Here is a 22,335-nt window from a genome sequence, read left to right as displayed (position 1 = left end):
CAACATCGACCGGGACATTGTCTCCATGGAAACTCATGGTCTCGACTTTCAGAAAGGACTCATTCGTAAAAGAGAGAAGGGTCAGGCCAGATAGGTTGACCAAGGAGTGTCAGAGAATAGGCGTCGAATGAGAAACAATCCTATCTCAGTACTCGTAGAGACGATACCTTAGATATCAAGGCTGTTAGTACCCTTGTACTCTGTACGAACTTACTCCGGCTCCCCTTGTTCAAAAAAATATTTCACCGCGGTTGGTTCATCAAGTGGTGTGAGGAGGGGGACCCCGGGGCGGGGGATGGAGATGCACGGTACAGGTTGAGCGACTATCTAATGACAAGGACCCCCCGTGTGCTTGAAATCAGCCCGTTATTACCTACCTACACGTACCTGCTTCACTTTCAATCTTTGAAATTTCACTCGAAATTACCAGTCTCAATTGCCACGGATTCGATTTGAAAGTAATATTTTACATACTTGATATTCATTCCGTCTATTTGCCTAGGTACTCACTCGCTCCTCCCATGCTGTCCCGAGAAGTCGGCGGTTGACTTCGTTACTATCTTGCCCCGCCTGATGGGTTTATCAGTCCTCGACCCTTGTCGGGTTAGTTCGGCCAGAAAGTATTTTGGCAGACAGTTTTGTTTCACACGAACCAAACTGAGTTTAGCAGACTCCTTTCAACAAGTCACAGCGACATGGCGCAGCGGAAGCGCGCCGGGCTCATAACCCGGAGGACCTTGGATCGAAACCAAGTGTCGCTACTTTTCTTTTTTTTTTTTTTTTCCCTTCCTCCATTTCTACATACCTCCTTCCGCCTCATCCCAAAAAAAAATAAAATAAAAATAAAAAATAAAAGCCGAAGTAATTTTTCTGTATTTTTTTTTTCCGGAATTTTCTTCGCTCAAACGCAGCAATTAACAAAGGGGGATATCATGACCGTATATCTACATTGCAAATTATCCGTTTCTCACGAGGTTTTGTCTGGAATAGTCCAAGAGCGCTGTCTATTTCCAGAAACAAAAAGTTCTTTAAGTAAAAGTGATTTCCAAGATCACATACAAATTGCATCAATATGGCACACGGCTCTCTATGATAACAAGCAGAGATCTCCAGATTCCACCGTCATTCGTTCTCTCTACCGGGGCTGTGGCTCGGAATGTGTCGAATACTTTTTACTTGGCTTTTTGGGGGAAGGGGGGGGGGGGGGAATGAGCACTATTTGCTCAGTAGATGGCTGCTTGTACATACAAATTTCGGGACCTTATGTCAATAGCTCGTTGGAGTTCCGGTGCATAGCCAAACAAGTACCAACAAGTATTTTCATTTTCTTGAAAAGTTATGGGACATGATAGTAGACGATATTCACTGAATTTAAAAAGCTCTTTTTCTAATAGAGACACGCAAAATATTTGGCGCAATTAGCGCGGCCAGAGTTTGGTACACCTATTACAAGGAAGAAGAAGTAGAAGTAGAAGTAGAAGAAGAATGAAGTAGGTAGGTAGTTAGAATGTAAAAGTTGCGCATGCAAAGGAGAAAAAAAAAGGGAACCTCTATCCACTCTCCAGGAAAATTAAACAGAGCAAAACAACCAAGTTAAACAATCGAAACAATAGAAAATAGCTTAATCCACCTTTCCATTGTTTCCGCCAACCCCAAGAAGACCTTCTCTGCCGTCGAGGTGGAAGAACCCGCCACCGTGACCACGCGCGCGTCGGATGCGGCGACGGCCCCATAGTGACAGACCACATACGAAGCCAATGAGGAGGCCTAGCGCGAGGAAAGGGTGTTCATAAGACAGCCTTCGTCCAGAGTAAAAGACGGTCTCAATCTTGCCAGCAGTAGATTTCGGCGTAAGCTTGGGCGGAGAAGCTACTACTTTTGGAAGTGTCTCGAGTATTGAAGTCCGCGATGGAACAATGTAATTGCCAGTAATGGTCTGGTCCCAGAATCGTCGGTTCTGTAAAACACATGTGTTAATAAATGACCAAAGAGACATTTCGAAAGCAGACCACTGGGCCCAAAAGTCCTTCCCCAATGGATGAGAGGATTCCAAGGAAAATGCTCCAACATTTCACTTACATCTTCATCATTGATAATGACACGTTCGCCGTTCTTGACATCGATTCCGTACGTGGTTCGAACCCAGCGATCCCAGAAAACACCATCAACCCAGGCAAATCCAACCTCTTTTCGCTCAAAATCGTCCATGTTAATGCGGATACTCTTTGCCGCTCGGAGGCCTCGCTGATCATTACGGTCCTCGGCCTCCTCTATTCGAAGTTGCTTGGCGTCCCTGAGCTCCTGTTTCTCAAGCTGGTAGGCTTGAGTCTGCTTATCCATCCATTCCAAAGCGGCATTGGTCATCTCACGCTTCGCCGCAGTGAATTCGCCAGAACGTTCGCGAGACAGAACACCGAGTACCACAAGACGCCCATCCATAATCTCGCGAGCGTTCGAGGCAGTCAGTTCGGGGACGATAGGGAGCCAAACGGATTGCATCCAGTCCAAAACCTTGCGGAAGTCGCGCATGTCGCGCGGTGATAGGGCGTTATAGTATGTTGGGCGTCCTTGACGAGAAACAAGCAGGCGCGGCCAGGTGGAAATCCTGAATCGGTTAACCAGCAATTGGTCATCTGTTTTGACGAGCTTCGCGTGGCCGATAAGGCTCAATGTTAAGCGCTCAAGGGCCTCAAAATCTTCGGAGGTGGTGGCGTGGTCATAAAAGTACACAAAGATCACTTCCTCCTGTTTCTCCAGCTCTTCAAACTCTGCAGCATTGACGTGACGCACACCTTCTCCAATGGCCAGAGCCTTGCTAGAGAAGCTCTGCAAGTCGCCTAAGCCGCGAAGCCCTTCGTACTCGATACGCTCGCCTCCCCGGAAAAATAGCAGCGTGGGGAACCCTGAAATTTTTGCATCCTTACACAGGCGGCTCTGCTCGTCGCAATTAACCTCGCCAATGTTCAGCTTCTCCTTCATCTGTATGCCAAGCTCAGCCCACGTCGGAGCCATGGCCTGACAATGGTGGCACCAAGGAGCGTAAAATTTGACAAACCAAGGATCCTGAGTTGTCGTGACCAAAGACTGAAAGCTCTCCGCGTTCAGTGGGACAGATTGGCCGGCAGGGTTCGGAGTGCGCTTGGGCTTTGCCTGCTTCGGAGCATGAGAAGCGCCAACCTCTGGTAACAGTAACCCTTCTTTCGGTCGAGATCCAGGCCGAATTGACTCCAAAGTCTCCTCGACAAAAGCGCTAAGGCTTTCCAAATCTTTGACGCCAGTGAAAGCCTTGAGGAGTTTGCCATCCTTGAACATAGACAGAGTCGGCCAAGCATTGACATCATTCTTCTCGCAAGTGTCTCCGTATGCCACACAATCAAGCTTGCCAAAGTTAAATTTGTAGTACCGACGAAAAGAGTTTAGAGAAGAGGAACCTGCAGGTTCCGGGGCTGATGGAACAGGATTTGAAGTCTAGAAAAAAAAAAATTAGCTTCTATTGCATGCGCAATATATTCGGCGGCATCACCCACATAATAGAATTCGTAGAGCGTCTGATATATCGGAGCCAATGCTTGGCAATGATGGCAATACGGTGAATAATGATCCACAAGCCTAACTCAGAAGTCAGCATTCTATAGCACTTATCACAGCATGCCATGTCCGGAATGCGCTATCAAAGCCGTACCAATAGCCGTCCTTAATCTCCTCGTCAAACTTCGCACCGTTGATTTCCTTCATAGGAGGTACATTGACGCCATTGAAAACTGTTCCTGCTCCCTCAGAATCTTCGCCGCGTATCGATTGCGAGTTTAAAGAGGAGCCAGTGGCTGCCGCACCAGTTGCTTCAGGTGTGTATTCTGGCGGTGGCGCTGCTATCACTGGCGACAGCAGCAGGGAAACCAATGAAACGGGGAGAAGGAACCGCATTGTGATCGGTTCAGCTTCAGTCCCTGGGACTCGTATCCTCTAGCTTTCCAGCCAGTCGTGAGCCTGAAGAGCAGCCAATATCCAGTCGACTGGTTGATGTCTATAGAGAAGAAGGCCAGCGGATGAAAGGTGCCAAAACAACGCGGTAACGAGTGAAGACAGGAGTCGAAGAACACAGGTGGCGGCAGACGACGTTATGGACGTTGGGGGGCTAGAGGGCGAAAGTCAGAAGATCATCGAATCCAATGTGAAGTTTTCTGACGAGCTTTCAGCCGAAGTGGTGTGGAAATGCAAGAGGTCAGGAGGGTATAAGGTTGCCGGCCAAGACGTATAGCGAATGCACAAGTTGGACGTCGTGGGGAGCTGGAATCGTTCGCGGCCAAGGGAGATCTTTTTCCAAGAATGGAAAGGAGTGGTGGTGTGCCACAGGGAGAATAAGGTACATCGGATCTCTCAATATTTTGGTGCAGTGGAAAAGTAGAGATACCTAACATCCGAAAAGCTCAACCGTCCTTGCCATGTTTGGCTTTTCCTTCGCTGACATAAGTTGCAAGTCGCTTTTTTTGCTAGAAAAGCAACGACCGAGAACGCAAATCACGTCTCGTTCAACCCGCCAATCATCACTTAGCTTTTTCGACAGAGGGTCCTCGGTACGAAGCGCTACCGGCATGTCGTTCCCCGTATACCCGTACCCCAGCCGTAACTTAGTGGTACTGTAGCGCTGTATGGAAGTGGTGCCCCCCATATTCAAGGCAGCCCGCTATTCCCAATAGTTGGGGTTCGTTGACCTGTCAACGTCACGTCTCAGTCAAGCTGGTCATCTATACCAAGTCCACTTGCTTCATCAAATAACCATCAAGCCAACTGGCAGCTAATTGCCTTTTTTTTGAAATTGGGTATTTCCTTTCAAAGAATCTACAAGAAATCGATATAACCATGCGAGCAACTACGCGACTGCTGGCCACCCTTAAGCCGGCACGTTACCTGGAGCCCAACAGTCCTACAGGACTGACTGGGCTCTTCACGCACCCCACCCCTCGCTCGACGCTGCTCTATTTGTACAGTGCGACTCTGGACAAGCTTCAGAGCATGCCAGAATCCTGCGTGTACCGCCAATCAACTGAAGCATTGACGAAGCACCGCTTGCAAATTGTAGAGAGTGTCAAGCCACCTGGCTATGAAACTTGGCTAGCCAAAATCAACAAAGAAATGGAAACACACCCGGAGGTCTTCAAGTCAAGCGGTCCGCAAGCTGGTCGAAGTCAAAAGATTAGCCATCATGGTCGCACCTTTGTCGCCACAGAATTGAGAGAGCCACCGGACGAGCGGGAGGAAGAGTGGGATGGAGAGCATGTAGGGCCGCCAGAACTAGAAGGCACGAGAACGAGCGCCGAGCGTGCAGGCCAGAAAAATCTCGCCCATGACGAATATGAAGCGTCCAAAACGGTTGAGTGGGACCCGGAGCCTCTGCTTGAAGCAAGCCAGTATGTCGAGCCAATCCCCTGGATGTAAGACTGTCATCCTCTAATATTATCTCTCCATAGGATTGCCGAGCTTGAAAACCAGATAGGCGCTGGCCTCATAGAAGAGGTCATTGAAGTCGCCGAAGGTGAACTCAAGCTTGCAGATGTGATAGCCCAGAACCGAGTGTAAGTTGTCCCATTGGCCATTCTACATGACCTTAATGATGCCAGCTCAGCGCTCATATCTGTACAGATGGGAAGACCTCGAAGAAAAACCAGCCGAAGGTCAATGGACATACTTTGAACGGGGTACACATATGCCACAAACTCAAAGTCCTTAAATCTAGTGGCATAGACAAGAGCGGGCCTAGCTCATCGGATGGGCTTTGACGATTTTCACACATATACGGGCATTTAGCGACGCTTCTTCCTCAGGAGATAATTTGCATTTGCATATGGTTCCCTTCCACGCTCTCCCTGTACACTCACTTTGATCGGTCGTTGCGCGTGTATCCAGATTTCTATCATAGCGGTTCGTGGAATGGCTGGAGGGCCGGGAAGATGCACGGTATCGACAACGATAGCCAAATAAATAGGGCTCACAGTTGAAAGTTTCTCCAGTTTGATCTTGCTCGTGATACAGGTAGCGTTGTACAAAATTGGTCTATATTCACAATTATTTGCTTATAGAGTCTCGTAGCGGCCCGACAAACAGCTCCCAGATATAACGTTCTAGGCTCGCATCAACCACGCCATGCTACATTCAGCAGAAGCAAGAAAAAAATCCTTTAGAAAGGCTGGAAAAGTGATATCAGTATCATAATCTCTGCTAGATAGGGGACGGAGAACATACGTTGTCAGAGGCAGGAATCTCCTTGACATACAAGTCGCCGACCACGGGGATTTTCTGTAAACCATGGTATCAGTATACTCCGTTTTCAAAGCATATTGCACTGCTTCCAGCACCCCTCTCCAATGGCATGAATGGAGCAGCAATTGCTCATTTTGGACGCACCTGCATAATGTCCTTGCGCACACGGGGAACCTCAGAGAAGAAGTAGAGGCAGAAGACACCAGCGACACCAGTAAAGGCGGCAATGGTACCACCACTGCAAAATAATTTAGCTTGCGATCTCGCCGAGAGTGAAAGGATTGGTTCGAAAGGGGTCAGCGTACAATCTCAGGGCCTGGCGGGCATCGATGCCGTGGAAGTTAGGAGAGGCCTTGTAGCTATTATTTATAGTCAGCAAAAACATGCCAAGGAAGAGAGATTGAGCAGATGCTTGACTCACATAGGGCCGTACGGCGACTTGTAAGTCGGGTACGAAGGCCGAAGGACGAAGGGCATAGAAGGCTTCCAGGCGGCAGACTAATTGAGCCGCAGTCAGTAAAGCAATTGCACCAGGGATTTCGAGAACAAAAACCATACCATGATGTCTAATGGTCAAGAGAGGAACGGATGGCCTCTGTGAAGGTTGTAGGTTTGGAATTGGGAATCCTCTTCTGCTGCTGTCCAAGGTTGCGATGGGAAGCGCTGAATGTCTATGGGGCCAATGAAAATCGTGAATTAGGTAAGCGCGACTTTCCACCTCGGATTGGTCGGCATGTTCTCTGTGGCTGAGTCATGTGATTTATGATCGCACAGCCACAGGAGATGGATATCAACTTATTGCTTTGGGCTGAACCATTATTATTTTTTCCCCCAAGTGTTTTAAACCTATTATTATGAGTGTCTTCATACGACAAGGAATAGTTGACATAGGTGAGCCCTACAAGTGCCAATACTACACGCTTTGGGATCTTAGCTTATCGAGTCTATCTCTAACCATAGGTCCATATCAGTGGCCGGTTCTTTAGACCTTTGAATAATGTCCGGCTTTTGAGGAATGAACAATGTATCCAATTGATGCCAACGTGGTTCTTGATTTTGATAAAGAACTCGATCTTTTCATAGTGTTCGGCCTCGAGTGTGGCCCGCAGCCGTTTCTTTGTTACGGCTCCGAAACTTATTCTGTCCGGGTTACCAGAACAACTGAATGGAGTGCAAAATTTACAAGGAAAAGGTCGAATCCGGAAATCCTTATCCTTGAGTTCATATGGCACGACTTTTGAATCATGTTCAGCCCCACTGCATCCACTCGTTGGAACCATGAGATGTTGAAATCTCAATCAAACTTTTGTTATTTGACACCTCTAGTTCGAACTAAAAAATAACTAGGCTGCATTTGCATTCTTGTAGTTGCAGTTAAAAAATTCAGTGGTGCATTTTAGTGTCGCTGTTTGGTCAGGAACGACAAAGGGTCAGTCATTATCAACTAATATTTTGTTCAGCCACACAAACTGATATTACTTCTGAAGTTCTGATGGCTGTTTTTGGAAGAACAGCGTCTGCATCATAAAGAACTATTTTGGGACTGAATGATAACTACCGGAAACAGTCACCTGGAAGGACTTGACATTCAAAGTCTTTCACAACCAGCTGCAGAAGAAAATGTGATTCGCTTTGCATAGTTGTGAAAACAAGCTTCCGTCCCTTTGTCGCCTTGAATGCCTCATGGTGAGCCGATAATAGATGTCAATAGATTGCTTTCGCTCGCAAAGTACACATCGTACTTGATCAAAGAAAACAGGCTCGGGAGACGACTAGTTGCAGGAACTCCTCCATGGTCCAGAACTTTGAGTGTTGACGACTCGAACAAAGTCTGGAATGGGTGCCCAGGACTCGAACTTTATCTCCGGAAGAGGTTGTGAATGGGCGCGCGGCAGCCATTGTTGTACGTCTCTGCATTATTTTACATAAATACTGCCATCGCGCCTCTGAAGATGAAATACCATTACTCACAAATTCAAGAGATCCTTCATATACCTTTACTACACATCATTTTTCTTCGCACGCGCAACCAGAATGTTTGAACTGATTAAACGTTTCCTCTCGCCGGAGTGGACTTGGCCATGTCCAGAGCGACTGCAACCCGATATGCCAATGCCGCCCGTCCCCAAGCCACATCATCCTCTCGTCGCCAAGTTTTGGGCTTACGTTCACTATTACCTTAAGGAGTTTTCCTACCGATATTATAGCCCGTGGTACGGGGTGGAATGGAATAATGGGATTATAGACCTTCCGTTTGGATTGATCATAAAGTGGTCCGATGGCACGCGGGCTGAAGAATACCTTGCTACGCAAGTTGTCCGGGCTGCTGGCTTTCCCGCGCCTTTGGTCCTTTGCTACGGCTTTCATCCTCACATGCCGCACGCCCCTGTCTCTATCCTTATGAGTCGTCTTCCTGGCAAGGAGCTGGGTGAAGTATATAATACACTCGAAGACACTGAGAGAGGCCAAATAATGCAGGATCTGAAAAAATACCTGAGTATAATGCGAAAGTGGAAAAGTCCTTGGGGCAGCGACCGGGTTTGCTCTGTAACTGGGACATCCCTTCGGAGTGTTCGTATCCCTCATGAGTCTGGCGGGCCATTTGAATCTCTAAACGAATTCAACGATTATTTATTGGCTCCGAAATGGATAAACGAAATGACAGAAGAGGTGTATGCCGAACGCCTAGCGAAGGCGGAGAAATTTCACTCAATAAACCACAGGATCGTGTTCACGCATGGTGATCTAAAGCACCACAATATTATGGTCCACAAAGGGCATGTATCAGGCTTCATCGACTGGGAATCTGCTGGTTGGTATCCGGAGTATTGGGAGTACACTACATCAATGAGAATATTGCGCAAAACCTTTTGGTGGTATGATTTTATAGTGGAGTTGGGTGCGAAAGATTACATGAAAGAGGCGGATTACGACCGGGGTCGCCACAATATTACATGCTTTTCATATTGGGGGTGATTTAATGTACAATTTGCTTCCTAGAGCCATGTGTGTTTATTCTAATTTTCCTGTCAATCTCAATAGCATGCATTATCCATCAATCATTTCCATATGCAGTGTGTGTACGGTTCAACAAGAAGACCGCCCATTGAGACATTCTTTCTCGGCGCGACTCCTATAGCCTGCAATGGGTAGAGTCATGGATAGGTCGTGGCTGGATGTTGTTTTCAGCGTCCATTACATTTGATCTCCCCCAGGCCTCCGCCTCTTGTCTTAGCGCTTCGAGATTGTTGCAAACGAGAATTGTATGCCCAGATAAGGGCTGCTGTAGGAGCTCAAGTAATCTAAAAGTCCAAGTTCTTGAGTCGAGTTGAAGAGTATTGAGCTGGCTGTCAAATCCTCTCATGATGCTGTCAACGAGATTGGGAATCTCCAAACCATCCGGTAGGTTGGCAATTCGAATGAGTCCAATGAGGCCGATAGATTTGAGTATTGCAGCTGTGTGACCATGATTGGCAATAGAATTACCTCTCGCACATTCTATGCGATATCTCATGCCGCCGGTTCTGCCATCAAGGTGTAAATACATCGACCATTGGAGAGGTCCTGGTATATCTGCAAATTCAACTTCTTTTGTATGCATGACGATGTACAGACTATTGATTCGAAGACTTGCCAACGACATGGCTGAAAACAAGTCCGTTTGGAATTGCGATGAGACAAGCCGGAGATAGAATTATCACAAATTGGAATCCTGGGAAAATTTGTACGTTTTTTTGCTTCAACCAAGACGGATCTCCCCCCTTTTTATATTGAGGGCTGTGACGAGCTCTTGTCTGTTCAAATGAAACCCATTTGTAGACTGCAGAATTTCTGTTGGAATCTTTCCTGCAAAGCCGCATGAGCTGAGAAAGCTATGTAGCGTTCTCATTGTGCCATGAAGATCAGGATCAAAGCCGAGACTAGCATGAAACGTTGCATACAAATGCAACAGTCGATTTTCAAAAGAGTAATGATCCGTAATGAAACGTTGCGACACTTGCGGTCTCGCTTTTTGATACCTTTAAGGTTCTCCATCCATCTAGAAGGTTCATTCGCCGATTCAGACAATTCTTCCTCACAAAGCTTGGTGGACTTTTCGGAATTGTGGGAAAGTTATGAGCTTGCGTTCAACCGACATGGGATGAGAGTGAGAGAGAGAGAGATGATGAAACTAGTGCGATGCTTTCATTAAGATTACAGAAGGCAAAAGCAATATGACTGGCGAAATTTATGATGGAAATATCAGTGCCTGATTAAATAGCGCTATTTCAGAGATGCAAATGAAATATTGATTTTGGAAGAAGACAACATTGAATAGAATTCAGAACGGCCAGCTCTGCCTTTGAAAGTAACACTTGAAGCATCAAGATGATCATCTTGATAAAACAGAAACACCTATCGAGGCAGAAAAACAAGTGTAAATGACGTGCAGATGCTATAATGTCGAGAGGAGAGAGCGGCACAGTCGATGGATCAACCTAGAGATCTTTCAGTAAAGTCATTCTTATTCCATTCTTTCTGTGATACCTGCTTCATGGACACTCCCTTTTCTTTTCATTGTCCGTTTTATTTTATTTTTAATACTTTTTTTATTCTTTATTTTTCAATACCCGCCGTTTAGTACCAGAGTAGTTGTGGGCTGTGGATTTAAGGAAACTGATTGTCCAGAAGGAGGAAAGGCGTGGAAGCTAAAACTCTCCGCTCCCGAGAATTCTCCACACGCACAAACCCACCTATTACACGACGCCTATTATATACTCCCGCTCCCACTTCCTTCCGTTCCCCACTTGGACTTTACCCATCATCCAACTGGGCATTGAGTTACTCACCATCGACAATAAATAACAGGCCGAATCTCTCGCAGCCACGAAATAGTGAGGAAGACGTACAAAGGGTCATATCTCCCACAGCCGCATCTCACCTCGGCCACACCCTTCGTGAAGGCGAGAAAACGCATTCCGTTGCGACCCGAGTTGTCACTCTCGTTCAGCTTTAAGCCCTCCTCGTGTTTCCGACGCACTTACCGAGGTGTCGGACTCCGGACGTACGGCTCCTCAATATTGCTGCTCCCAGATTAATATTTCAAAGCGATTCAAGAAGACAAACGGTGCCTTTTGACAAGTGGGCCGTTCAGCTTGTCGGATTTTGCCCATATGCAGTCTTAAATATAATACTGAAGTCCTGGTCCTGTCTTCACGAGGTCCGAGCGCTTTTCTATTCTCTCCTCGTTATATTCCCTCAGCAGTCTTCTCGACGACGACGACGACGACGACGACGACGACCGCGACAACTGCTTCAACAATGCCAACCAACCGGCCATTCTTCTCCAATTTCCTCGCCGCTTTTCGTGCGCATTCGGCTATACAAAAAGCTTCTGCTGCCACTCCGTCCTCAAGCCCGCCAAATTCGTCTCAATCCACTTACGCTTCGGCTTCGAGTGCCATCTCGCAGAATGCGGCTTCTGCTCCTCGTTCGATAGCCACAAAGGCCGGCCAGTCTTCGAACGGCGCCACAACTGCCGCGGTGCAGGCAGCAGGTCATTTGCAGACTTCGCCCTTGTCCAGATCAGCCGGCGCTCCTGGCCCAAGCAGCCACGGTAGCGTTGCGGGTAGTGCAAGCCGGCAACGAAGGGGATCTGATAGCTCGACAGAGGGCTTTCGCGATGCCTTGGGTGCCGAGAAGTGGTACATTGGCGGTCGCACAGCAGGAGGCGAAGAGCGATTCTACAAGCTTGGGATGGCGAAAAGGCACCGAAGCATCGACCGACTCAGTCTCGATCGGTTGAGCCTATAGGTGCGAAGCTTTTATTAGATATAAATGCAAATAAACATCTGGCTAGGCGTTCAACTGGTATGGATCGTTCTGATGACGGATATGGGCCTGGCCGTACATACTTTTTTACCTGTTATCGAATGCTTGAATGGTCTGATTTCGGGATTTTCCAAAAGCGGAGTTTTATCGTCGTGGCGCTTACATATTCACAGGCCGTTGTGCCGTTCTTTCCGGCTAACAACTCTACCATATAGCTTGGGCCAAGGTTTTCTCGTCGGTTTGTTTCTCAAATGTTTCTTGGACTTCTTATCCGATGAAGAAATGCTACAGGTCATCCATCAGTTTGTGTATATGCTTTTATACTTTTCTCTCAAGATATTATTGACCAATTCGTCGTACATAGGCAGAATCATCATTACCAATGTGTTTGCTGATCGCTCCCTTCTCCTTTTGGATCCCCATGTCTCTATGAATTACGCTACCCCGGTAGATATTTTGGGTAGATGAGCGAATATAGATGCTCCGGGCCAAGCACGGCGGAAATTCCAGCCATGAAAGGGTGAATTGACCTTTTGCAACCCCGTGAAAGAGAAGTGAAATCAACAGTAATATCCATTCCCACGCAGCCTTTGATGAACCAATTCCTAAAGATGAGACGTGTGGCCCTAGGCAAGCAACTCATGTGATTAATAGTTCTTTAATGTGAAATGATCTCTGCTGTTCTCATCTTGTGTATTGGATCGTGTTTAAGAGGAGATGCTTTCGGCTCGCTGCCCAAGACAGCAATTACTATGCAAATCGAGCCAGCCTAGGGCAACTCAGGCCACTCTGTAGACCTCAATTGCGTACAGAGAGCAATGCATAACCAGCTAGCTCCAGTTATGAGGTTCTCCGCCGTGGTTTGTTCGTTTAATACTTTCGGTTCAAGGACGTGGAGTTGCTTTTTCATCATAAGGTATGTTTTGTGTCTTCTCTACCGTGAGCTCGCCTCTTCATAGTAATACATGGCGCCAGACACGGGCCAGATGTATTCAGGCAACCCCTCCCCGAGAAGGGGAAATATTGGCGTATTATTTGATCACCATACAAGAGGTTGAGCCACCAACACGCCATGTCTCTAGTTCAATTCATTTCGTTGGTGCTGCCTGCAGAAGAAGGCTGATCTCACCGCAGCACGTGGGCTTCAATAATGCTGGATTCGCCATGCATTGGGCTGCTGCAAGGCTATGGCTTTTCCGCCCCCGATCGTCATAGTGCTGCATTTGCTGGGTGGAGTACCGCCCACTGTGTCCTAAACTTTCTAGCGATGAACGCCTCGTCTGATATTTGCCCCTTCCAGGTCGACCTTGAAATTCTTCTGACCTACTGGTCTTTGCATACAAGATCGAGTACACAATCGTGGCTGAGACGACATTCTAGTGTACAACCCCAGACTACGCCCCCTGGCCCTGGTATGCTCTGCCGCCTGATACTCGGGTCCAGGAACGTGTATAACGGGATGGGTCAGCACTACACTCGGATCCACCAAGGGGTATCTCCGATATTTGCAACATTCAGAACTCGGTCTTACTAAAATCTAATACTACAAATGTCAGCTGGGCATAATATGCGACGACGCCCCTGGCAAGTAATCACAGTGGGGGCTATTTCACGATACTATCTTGTCTACGGCAAAAGTGTTCCTTCGACATTGAAAATTATATAAGATCTAGGTTCCGCGATGGATCTTAGGGCCGCACCAGTTGGAGCTGATCGAAGGGTTGCAATACGCTCATTATTATTGTTATTTGACAAATAAAAATGCTTTCACCTCATTATCGCCATCTTCTTTCGACTTTGTGCGTGCTGCTTTGCGGATCAGTGGCTATCCAAGCAACTCCGTTGCTGGAGCTTGATCCGCGGGCCGACATATCATCTACACTAGGGCCCAAATTATCGCCCGGGGCTCAAATTATTCTAAAAGGATCACCTGAATTCGTCAATCAGACTATTCGATGGACGACCTTGGGCGCGCCCACGTATCAAGCAGCCGTGGAGGTTGTAACCGAACAAGATGTGGTTGAGACGGTGCGTCTTGCCCCCTTTTATATAAGATGCTACGAGCCAGCTTTTCCGACTATGGTCCAACGATTCTCTTTGGCAAAAAAAAAAAAAACATGGTAGCTGACACGCTGTCCGCAGATGAATTATGCGATTCATAACAACATTAGTTTCCTAGCATCATCACCACGCCATGGCTACTCTTTGACTCTGGCATCCATTGAGAATGGCATTGAGATTGACCTCAAAAACTTCAATCAAATCCACGTCGATGCCCAAGCGAACCAGTTGACTACCGGCGGCGCAGTCATTTTTGAAGATGTGATTGATGCGCTCTATGCTGCGGGCAAGGAAATGCGTCAGTTGCCACATCCACCCCGTATCTACTTTGTTGTTGATAATTAACATCTTAAACTCCAGCGACCGGCTCATGTTCCTGCGTTGGCTTGATAGGAGCAACGCTTGGAGGTGGCGTCGGTCGACTCCAGGGCCTGCATGGCTTGATTCTCGACTCTCTGCTCTCTGTCAGAATTGCACTCGCAGATGGCTGTGTAGTAACTGCGTCCGAGACGGAAAATGCGGACTTGTTCTGGGGCATCCGCGGAGCAGGTCACAACTTTGGGATTATTCTGTCTGCAACCTACAAAATCTACGATCAAGTACCACAGGGAAAGCATTTCAACGCAGACTTCATCTTCGCTGCAAATAAGACAGAGAGCATGTATACCATGCTCAAAGGCCTTGCTGCAAACCAGCCGCCTGAGCTTTCAGCTCTTGTTTTGTTCAATTGGGACAAGGATTTCAACCAGGTGAGTTTCGCATCCCGAAGACAGTAGGAAGTCATAATATCCTGCCACCGCGCGTAATGCTCGATGCCAGTGATCAATAAACTGATGTCCATAGACTGTCATTACTGTCAACGCCGTATACGCCGGTCCCGAAGATGCTGGCCGCGCAGCCGTGCAACCCTTTGTTGACCAGGGACCGCTAGTACAAAACTTCACCGTGGTGCCGTGGAATAAGTTGATCCAGACAGCTGGCTTTGGCTTCACTGGCCCGGCGATTTGCGAAAAGGGCAACCGGCGCAGCCAGTGGGCGGCGGGCGTCATAAACATTGATCCACCAACATACGTCAGCGTGCTGAAGCAGTTTGAAGAAATGATTACAGAGTATCCTGCAGCCATTGATAGCTCTGTCGATTTCCAGCTCTTGCCAAACCAGGCAGCCGTTGCCGTGCCCGATGACACCACAGCCTATCCATATCGCGACTTTATCGCTCATGCGTGAGTATCCCGTTGCCTCCTACTGCTGCTGTTGTTGTTGTCGTTGCTTTACACCAAAAATCTTTTTTCCCCTTGTTCCCAGATCACTGCTATACCCATCCGAATCCCTCATTTTTGTTCCCACAAAAGTCTCCTTCCCCCGCCCGCCCGCCCCCCAATATTTCTATACTAATACCTCGTATAAATAGACTCCTCGAGTTCAAGTACACCACATCAGCTCTCGATGACGCCATTACTGGGTACGCTCAGCGCATGCGAGCCACAATGGCCGCAACCGCAGGCACGGGCGGACTCGAGGTTTATTCGAGCTATTCTCACGGCGACGAGACGCCTCAGCAGCTCTACTCTGCGCGCAAACTCCCGCGCTTGGAGGCGCTGAAGAAGCAATACGACCCGCTCGGCGTGTTCAGCCATTACCATCCCATTCCCTTGTCATAGTTTCCATCCCATTCCTTGTCATAGCCAGAAGACGCATCATCCGAGTTTATCTCCGAGGAAACCCTGTTCTTTCTTCTCACAACTTCTCTACCCGAGTTTTATATATATGTCTTCGCATCCAAGTACATTATATATATGTCTTCCTACCTGAGCATTACATATATACATATATATATTCCTGTACAAATCCAAAACTCCAATGCGTTTTCTGCATAATGTACTCTGTAACATATGCGCCCAAATAACATGACAGTAAGACGACCACCGGTTCCCTCCCTAGTCCAATGTCTAGCTGGGACCTGTGAATGCTCCTGTAAAATCGATAATAATGTATTTATTCATTTCTCCTCGAGTCTTCGAGTCCTCGGGCGTATACTATCCCACTTCGAAGTCCGTGTTCGACTATGAGAAGAACGGAACTTTACCAATGTCGATATGGATGCAGGTGACATTACTATACCTCCGATCTCCAATCCTCAATCCTCAATCCTCAAACTCCAATCTCCAATCTCCAATCTCCAACTTTCTTCAGATACTTCAGATACTCCAGAGTCAATGGAGGACTGATATGCAGTATGAGTCGTGGTACCCGGGACAGCGGGACGCGGGACAGCCTTACGACCTACCGTCTACGAGTAGACGGTTTACCTCTACACCCCGGACACGGGTATTAATACCAACAGGTTACGGCTCTACTTACAAAATTGGATACTAACAACTATGACTGTGTGACTTGTCTTAAAGCACTAACAGCTCTGCCTTAAAAAATTAGAGAAGAAGAGAAGAGAAGAGAAGTAAACCGAGTATGTGTGCCGTTGTAGTAAAACATAAAAACAATATATTCCAAAAGAAAAAAAAAAGGTAAGAAAAAAATAAATAAATACAATACAATACAAAAAACGAAAAACAAAAAAGGCACAGAACTTATACCGAGTAACGCGCAAAGGAAGACGTGATATAGTAGTGTGTACAAACACCGGACAAAAGACTAAAGACCAAGGACAAAGACCAAAGACAAGGGCTAAAATCCAAGGACAAAAAACCACGGACGGATTTTCTGCTTACAGAGTACGTAGTACTTTGCAAACGGAGAAAGAAGCAAGATGCATCCGAGCGAGTATACGGTATACCACCCCTCCCCTCGGGTACCCTAGGCCCCCGAGCCCCCAACCCACCAACCAACCGACAATCCTGATTCCTGATTGGTGCGGGATGTGCCAGTATGCAGGGCAGTGCAGGGCAGTGCAGTGACACTTCAAAGAGGAAAAAAAAAAAAAGAAAAAAAAAAAAAAAGAAACCAGGTAAACGGGATCGCAACAAAGCAGGGTGATGGCTGTAATGGTGGTGGTGGACATGTGGTGGAGTAAGCACTTAAAGGTGACATGGGCTCCGTGACTGTTGCTCCGTGACTCCGGCCGAGGTTTGTTTGGTCAGTGGACACTGGACAAACTTGACGGATATGGAACATGAAACCCACCCCGGCGACCCTGGGGGAAATGGAGATCTTCTTCCTCATCTGTAGACAATTTATTTGAAATGTGTACTTTTTGCTTACTGTACTTTTCGCTCTGATTTGTCATCTTCAAACAAGAAAAAAAGAAAATGATAGAGAAAGTGGATTACTGTACTGCGACAGTGGCGAATGGGATTAGGTATGGGGGTTATGAAGTATTATTTACGTGTGTTCCAGCTCTAAGATGCTTTAATAACTCATGAAGGGAGAGAATGGATCAGAGAAGAAAAAGAGAAAGGGAAAGGTCCGTCTGCTACGGACGAGAATAAATAATATTATAATCCCATAATTCGACAATGGTGTTGTCCAGTTCTAAGCACCATTGCCAATGACGGATTTGTTCACGTTGGTGGTTGGACCAACTGTGCCGTCCGGATGTCATGTTGAAGCATAGCCGCAGACCGATAGCCGGGCAGTGAGCCAGGAGCCAAGTGACGTATATACTTCAAGAGCGATCCACAGAGGTCTCATAGAGGGCCGTTGGCTCTGCTATTTTCTCGTTGGGGCTGTATCGGAGTAAGCATTCCAATGTAACAGCACGGCAATATGCTTGCTCCAAGAATGTCTAGGAGGAGCTGGACCGAAGAGAATAACAGTAGACATGTGGACCCTGAGGGGTACTATCCCCAAAGAAATAGCGTCAATGTGACTGAAGGGCAAAAGTCTTGGTATGAAGTCCAAGAGGAGACCCGAGCAATTGTGGACATGCCCACGTATATGGGGCACGCTGAATAAAAGTTTCGAGGACTAGAGTTAGAACCACGGTCTAGCGGAGAGACGGACCCAAATCTATTTCAAGAGGCGGGGATGGAAAGACCGAAAAAGGAATAATGATCGGGAGCATGCTTGCTGCTATAGTCTCGTGGAACTCAACGTCTATAGGGAGCATGGATAGAGATAGTTTGACCAGAAAGAAGCAAACTTGACAAACTCGGCAAAAAGAAATAACATCTTCCCCTTGGTGATGCAATGTCGGAATATTTCCGTGATATCAGGTCCATGTATCTGTAGGCTCCATATTGCCTTCAATTTCAGCGTCGTTCGATCGAATCGCCTAGGGTACGTCAAATACTGCTGCAAGGAGAGTCAAGATAACGTTCTCAACAAATGCAAGAGACAGAAGACAACCACCGCTGACGTTTTCCCTGTGTTATGACGAATTAGTGTCTCTAAAAGTTCCGGTTCGATGCAGAAATCACCTGTCCAAACAGCTCCCCTTGCGCTGACAGTCCCGTAGCTTTGGATGGCCAGTCTCCACCGGTTGACATTGCATATACTGCAAACGCTGCCTGATAGAACAGAGTTCGGATGTTTAATGGGATCAATCATTTTGATAAGAGTCCGATTCTTAGATAGACTTCGGGCCCTTCCATCTCACTCGGATCCCACAGGCGACAGCATAGCTGTCCACAGGGATAATGAAAGACTGTTGGTCGGGGCCGCTGCAACAAGGGCTGCTAATCCGACCCAACCCCACCATACATGCCACTCACCTGGATTACGTACAACGATAGTAGACATCAGTCATCAGTCATCCAGTCGGTGTAACCATCTTTTTATTGTTAATAGTGGTCGATTTGTTGGTTCAAGAGGTACTGAAGGTTAGCTTGCAAGGCGATAGCCGAAGCGCGACGGTACAACCAACTCCTAACTAACCCCCATCTAAACTTAACGGGGAAGTAAGGGTCCGACCGAGGGACCGGGGAGGGAAAACTAGAGAACGCCGGCCTTTATGCTTTCCGTTTGCCTGGACCAGCCATGATGGCCTCCTCAACGTCATGCTGCCGTCCCAAACGATTCGGCTTTCCTGCGAGAGTAGTCTCATCCAATCTGAGCTTGTAATGTTCTGTAATATCAGGCTACTCTCTATGAGACATTTCTAAGCATCCAAGCAATGTTCACGTCTCTTCAGACACGCCTCACATATGTCCGACGCCGTTATAAACCCCGAGTAGCTGCGGCTAGCTTTGACAAATTCGTGCTCCTATGATGGGTTAGTCCGGTCACCTGGTTCTTGGACCTTCTTTGCTTCAATGAGCTCAGGAATCTTCCTGTAGTTAGCCGGTATGCATCCTGACCTCGATTGAGCAGGGGCTTCGTCATTGCCCTTGGACACTGCTTGCAAAGCATGGTCAGAGGAGGAAGTTCCCAGAGTACAATGAGCATAAATATCGTTGCAGCAGGACTTGTTTGGATCCGTAACTTCATCAAAGTTTCCGTGGCCAAAAGCGTTGATTGATTTGTTTCAAGAAGACCTTCTCCAATTCGTCGTCTTGCCAACTGACCACGGCTTCAAATATACTTTTTCATCTTTGGTAGCCATCATGAGGTTTAGTTTCCAACATGCGCTCTCAGGGCTTTGGCTCCTCTTTTCGATTGCCTTTGTTGCTGGTAGTCCAGTAAACAATATTCACAGCCTACAGCGTCGCGACACGAATGTCACGGCGCCAGTCAACAGAACGATGCCTTTTGGTACCATCAAGACTAGCCAAGACGGATACATTGTGCGGGCCACTTTCGACCACGGACCGATCAATATCATGGACTGGTCGATGGTACAAGACCTTGCGACATTCGTCGACTCTCTGAAGAATGATTCCTCTGTGAAGGTAGTCATATTTGACAGTGCGAATCCCGAGTTCTTCATCGCTCAATTCTCATTGTTGAAACATCCAAGTAAGCTTGCTGTCGGAAACAATAATTACGGAGTACTTTCGCTCACATTTGCAGATGTGCCTGCTCCAATTGACCAGGTGAAGCTATTTCTAAATGCGACTGAGGCAATTGCAACGCTGCCGATCGTGTTCATTGCCGAAATTGCCGGTAGAGCTCGCGGTGCGGGAAACGAGTTTATTCTGCAATGTGATATTCGATATGCGGCCAAAGATCGCGTCTTCCTTGGAAACTTTGAAACAGCTCTTGGTATGATTCCAGGTGGTGGAGGTATCTCATACTTGCTCAATCTTGTCGGAAGAGCAAAGGCGATGGAGTATGTCATCTCCGGTAAAGATATAGGAGCTGAGGATGCGGCCGCTGTCAATTGGATTAATGGCGCTTATGAGTATTCAGAGTTGAGCTCTGTTGTCAACAATTTTGCTCAACGTGTTGCAAAGTTCCCTGCCGACGGTATTGCAGCAGCAAAAGCACGGATTAATGTTGGCAAGCCGCCTTTTCAGGAAATCCTGGATGACTATAATGCCTGGGTAGAACTTGCAAAGACACCTGCCGCTCAAGACCTTGTCGCAAAGGAAATGATTCTGTCTCAGAACGAAGGATACACGGAGTATCAGCTCTTCGAAGGCGATGAGGTCATGGAGGTCTATAACATGTAAAAAAGTATCGACGAGCGTTTAGCCCTCAGCAAGAATGTCAATAGATGTCCCAAAATAATATTAGACTTGATAGAAACTTTACGTACCTAATCTCCAGAGCATTATCAGTGATAATGTCCGAGACGTCTTTACTTTTTGTCCAAGCTCAGACTCTTGACGGTGGGAAATTTGATCAAGCAAACCCAGTTCGGAGGATTCTACTATTCTGCTTCGGCATTTCCAATCCGACTCGATCCCTGCAAAGTCAGATATAGGTATTGAGCAGTCAGAAATAACATGACAGTATCGACCTCTTCAACTGACGGATAGAGTATTGGTAAGAAAGTGCCTCTCTCTGTGTATATCATATGTATTTAGCTTGAGGTCTTGTGCGATAAAATCGAGCTTTTGCTGAGTTAGGCATATACGCATATTCATTCGAATGCACTATGTCATACAAAATTCCCGTTAAGTGTACAGTTACCTTCAACTCCCTTGGTCCCGTTTCGAACACATACAACAATCAACGAGTAAACCCAGCGGCTAAACATGTACATGGAATAATTTAATTTTCATTGTTGACTGTACGACTAGTGTCTAGACTTTTATATTATTCTTTATGTCTAGGTCCTGCTTGACATAGTCAAGGCGCGGTCTATATTTGCAGTCCTCTAAGGAACACAGCGAAAAAATCTCTATTTACAGGGAGGTCCCGGAAGGATTTTGGCCAATCGATACTCGACATTGAAGAAGGAAGAGTTATCGGCGTCACCAGGGAAAAGTCGGAAATTACCTACAAACATCGATTCGCCGAGATCTTTATACTTTGGGTGACCAGTCTTAAACGTCCAGACGGACCCTGCGAAAACACAAAATATGTGAGCTCTAGAAAAGCAAGGGGGAGAGGAAGGTGCGGTCAGTGGCCCGCTGCGCCACAAAGCACAATAAGAGGCCCGAGCGACCACCAGTATGCTTACCAGAGGGAATCTCTCCAAAGTCCGTCCCGTTAACACCGGGTTCCTTGTTGAAAATAGCTTGAACATGAGGGATGTTGTCAAAGTAACCACTCGCTTCAACACCAATCTTAACTCCATCCTCGGTGACGAAGAGACCGCGCGGGCTAATGGCGTAGGTTTTGTTGTCGGGGTACAGGCTGAAGAAGTCGTCCATGTGAATGACGGTGCCATTTACAGTCGTATTGTACTGAATAATTGAGTGTCAATCATCTCTCTTGCACTGCGGCAGGCACTGAGACCATTTTATACTTACCCCATGCACAGATGTGACAGTACCCCGAGACTGGCCGTTGAAGGCCGTCACACCCTCTTCAAGCGGACCGATGATGTTCTGTTGACCAAGTCAGGGAAGATATTTTCGCACAGAACGGCATATGAAGGAGCTCACTGTATTCCATATTTTGAGCTACAGAGGAGGGTTAGTTAGGTCTCATCAGCTGATGATGATAACGGGTTACTTACATTAAAAATCAGGGCAGGCAAGAGGTAATTGAAGCCAACCATGATTATTTGTCAAAATATATTCGACACAGAATTTTAATGCCTTCAGTGGGTTCGAGTCTTCAAGGTATGCGACAACGGTCAATCTGCAGCAGTCGATCTGTGGGAGCGGAGGACGTTCTACGGCACCCACGCCGCCATATTTATACAAGCCCTTTGCTCGCCGCTTCACAGTGGTACTGGAAGCATGCAGCTGAACCGGA

At 47.1% G+C, this 22,335-nt stretch overlaps 9 protein-coding genes and 1 non-coding gene across 10 annotated transcripts; 6 read left to right on the top strand and 4 right to left on the bottom strand.

The window, feature by feature from the left end:
* The first annotated feature begins 689 nt into the window (after positions 1-689).
* Positions 690-761, top strand: L228DRAFT_t36. Its single transcript has one exon. It is a non-coding gene; the product is annotated as a tRNA-Met (tRNA).
* A 576-nt stretch (positions 762-1,337) lies between these two features.
* On the bottom strand, positions 1,338-4,272 carry L228DRAFT_244133 (putative disulfide isomerase). The gene is made up of 4 exons (XM_018331849.1): positions 3,683-4,272; positions 3,528-3,609; positions 2,080-3,468; positions 1,338-1,957 (listed from the first exon to the last, which is right to left on the bottom strand). The coding sequence occupies exons 1-4, from the start codon at positions 3,922-3,924 to the stop codon at positions 1,622-1,624; spliced, it is 2,049 nt and encodes a 682-aa protein (XP_018190877.1). The 5' UTR covers positions 3,925-4,272; the 3' UTR covers positions 1,338-1,621.
* Positions 4,273-4,718: 446 nt separating this feature from the next.
* On the top strand, positions 4,719-6,095 carry L228DRAFT_244132 (hypothetical protein). The gene is made up of 3 exons (XM_018331848.1): positions 4,719-5,408; positions 5,469-5,573; positions 5,641-6,095. Exons 1-3 carry the CDS (start codon positions 4,861-4,863, stop codon positions 5,726-5,728), a joined length of 741 nt encoding a protein of 246 aa, XP_018190876.1. The 5' UTR covers positions 4,719-4,860; the 3' UTR covers positions 5,729-6,095.
* On the bottom strand, positions 5,996-6,897 carry L228DRAFT_244130 (hypothetical protein). The gene is made up of 6 exons (XM_018331847.1): positions 6,817-6,897; positions 6,680-6,756; positions 6,564-6,617; positions 6,403-6,496; positions 6,241-6,294; positions 5,996-6,184 (listed from the first exon to the last, which is right to left on the bottom strand). Exons 1-6 carry the CDS (start codon positions 6,817-6,819, stop codon positions 6,176-6,178), a joined length of 291 nt encoding a protein of 96 aa, XP_018190875.1. The 5' UTR covers positions 6,820-6,897; the 3' UTR covers positions 5,996-6,175.
* A 1,238-nt stretch (positions 6,898-8,135) lies between these two features.
* On the top strand, positions 8,136-9,323 carry L228DRAFT_244128 (kinase-like protein). Its single transcript, XM_018331846.1, has one exon. It carries the CDS (start codon positions 8,293-8,295, stop codon positions 9,232-9,234), a length of 942 nt encoding a protein of 313 aa, XP_018190874.1. The 5' UTR covers positions 8,136-8,292; the 3' UTR covers positions 9,235-9,323.
* L228DRAFT_66478 (hypothetical protein) lies at positions 9,313-10,313 on the bottom strand. The gene has a single exon (XM_018336811.1). It carries the CDS (start codon positions 9,899-9,901, stop codon positions 9,392-9,394), a length of 510 nt encoding a protein of 169 aa, XP_018190873.1. The 5' UTR covers positions 9,902-10,313; the 3' UTR covers positions 9,313-9,391.
* Positions 10,314-11,559: 1,246 nt separating this feature from the next.
* On the top strand, positions 11,560-12,051 carry L228DRAFT_265792 (hypothetical protein; the record flags this gene model as incomplete). The annotated part of the gene is made up of 1 exon (XM_018334768.1): positions 11,560-12,051. One exon carries the CDS (start codon positions 11,560-11,562, stop codon positions 12,049-12,051), a length of 492 nt encoding a protein of 163 aa, XP_018190872.1.
* A 1,779-nt stretch (positions 12,052-13,830) lies between these two features.
* Positions 13,831-15,791, top strand: L228DRAFT_265791 (FAD-dependent oxidase; the record flags this gene model as incomplete). The annotated part of the gene is made up of 5 exons (XM_018334767.1): positions 13,831-14,097; positions 14,212-14,428; positions 14,491-14,879; positions 14,974-15,353; positions 15,542-15,791. 5 exons carry the CDS (start codon positions 13,831-13,833, stop codon positions 15,789-15,791), a joined length of 1,503 nt encoding a protein of 500 aa, XP_018190871.1.
* A 3,837-nt stretch (positions 15,792-19,628) lies between these two features.
* L228DRAFT_265790 (ClpP/crotonase) lies at positions 19,629-20,636 on the top strand (the record flags this gene model as incomplete). Its single annotated transcript, XM_018334766.1, has 2 exons — positions 19,629-19,980; positions 20,035-20,636. The coding sequence occupies 2 exons, from the start codon at positions 19,629-19,631 to the stop codon at positions 20,634-20,636; spliced, it is 954 nt and encodes a 317-aa protein (XP_018190870.1).
* Positions 20,637-21,310: 674 nt separating this feature from the next.
* L228DRAFT_236427 (hypothetical protein) lies at positions 21,311-22,135 on the bottom strand (the record flags this gene model as incomplete). Its single annotated transcript, XM_018330826.1, has 5 exons — positions 21,311-21,474; positions 21,593-21,818; positions 21,885-21,962; positions 22,020-22,037; positions 22,094-22,135. The coding sequence occupies 5 exons, from the start codon at positions 22,133-22,135 to the stop codon at positions 21,311-21,313; spliced, it is 528 nt and encodes a 175-aa protein (XP_018190869.1).
* Positions 22,136-22,335: the final 200 nt, after the last annotated feature.

Source organism: Xylona heveae, assembly GCF_001619985.1.
Source record: "Xylona heveae TC161 unplaced genomic scaffold L228scaffold_2, whole genome shotgun sequence".
NCBI lineage: Eukaryota > Fungi > Ascomycota > Xylonomycetes > Xylonales > Xylonaceae > Xylona > Xylona heveae.
The sequence above is the reverse complement of the archived record's forward strand: the minus strand, read 5'-3'. Positions and strand labels throughout refer to the sequence as shown.

What these genes read in the sequence shown, in the direction of transcription:
- L228DRAFT_244132 (XM_018331848.1), top strand. Translation starts at nt 4,861, where the DNA reads ATGCGAGCAACTACGCGACTGCTGGCCACCCTTAAGCCGGCACGTTAC. An exon ending in CCTCTGCTTGAAGCAAGCCA is followed by an intron (nt 5,409 to 5,468) that starts GTATGTCGAGCC and finishes ATCTCTCCATAG; the next exon opens with GATTGCCGAGCTTGAAAACC. An exon ending in GTGATAGCCCAGAACCGAGT is followed by an intron (nt 5,574 to 5,640) that starts GTAAGTTGTCCC and finishes ATATCTGTACAG; the next exon opens with ATGGGAAGACCTCGAAGAAA.
- L228DRAFT_244130 (XM_018331847.1), bottom strand. An exon ending in AAGTCGCCGTACGGCCCTAT is followed by an intron (nt 6,618 to 6,679) that starts GTGAGTCAAGCA and finishes TATAAATAATAG; the next exon opens with CTACAAGGCCTCTCCTAACT. An exon ending in TGCGCAAGGACATTATGCAG is followed by an intron (nt 6,295 to 6,402) that starts GTGCGTCCAAAA and finishes CATGGTTTACAG; the next exon opens with AAAATCCCCGTGGTCGGCGA.
- L228DRAFT_66478 (XM_018336811.1), bottom strand. Translation starts at nt 9,901, where the DNA reads ATGTCGTTGGCAAGTCTTCGAATCAATAGTCTGTACATCGTCATGCAT.
- L228DRAFT_244128 (XM_018331846.1), top strand. Translation starts at nt 8,293, where the DNA reads ATGTTTGAACTGATTAAACGTTTCCTCTCGCCGGAGTGGACTTGGCCA.
- L228DRAFT_244133 (XM_018331849.1), bottom strand. Translation starts at nt 3,924, where the DNA reads ATGCGGTTCCTTCTCCCCGTTTCATTGGTTTCCCTGCTGCTGTCGCCA. An exon ending in CGCTCTACGAATTCTATTAT is followed by an intron (nt 3,469 to 3,527) that starts GTGGGTGATGCC and finishes TTTTTTTTCTAG; the next exon opens with ACTTCAAATCCTGTTCCATC. An exon ending in TCATTATCAATGATGAAGAT is followed by an intron (nt 1,958 to 2,079) that starts GTAAGTGAAATG and finishes TGTGTTTTACAG; the next exon opens with AACCGACGATTCTGGGACCA.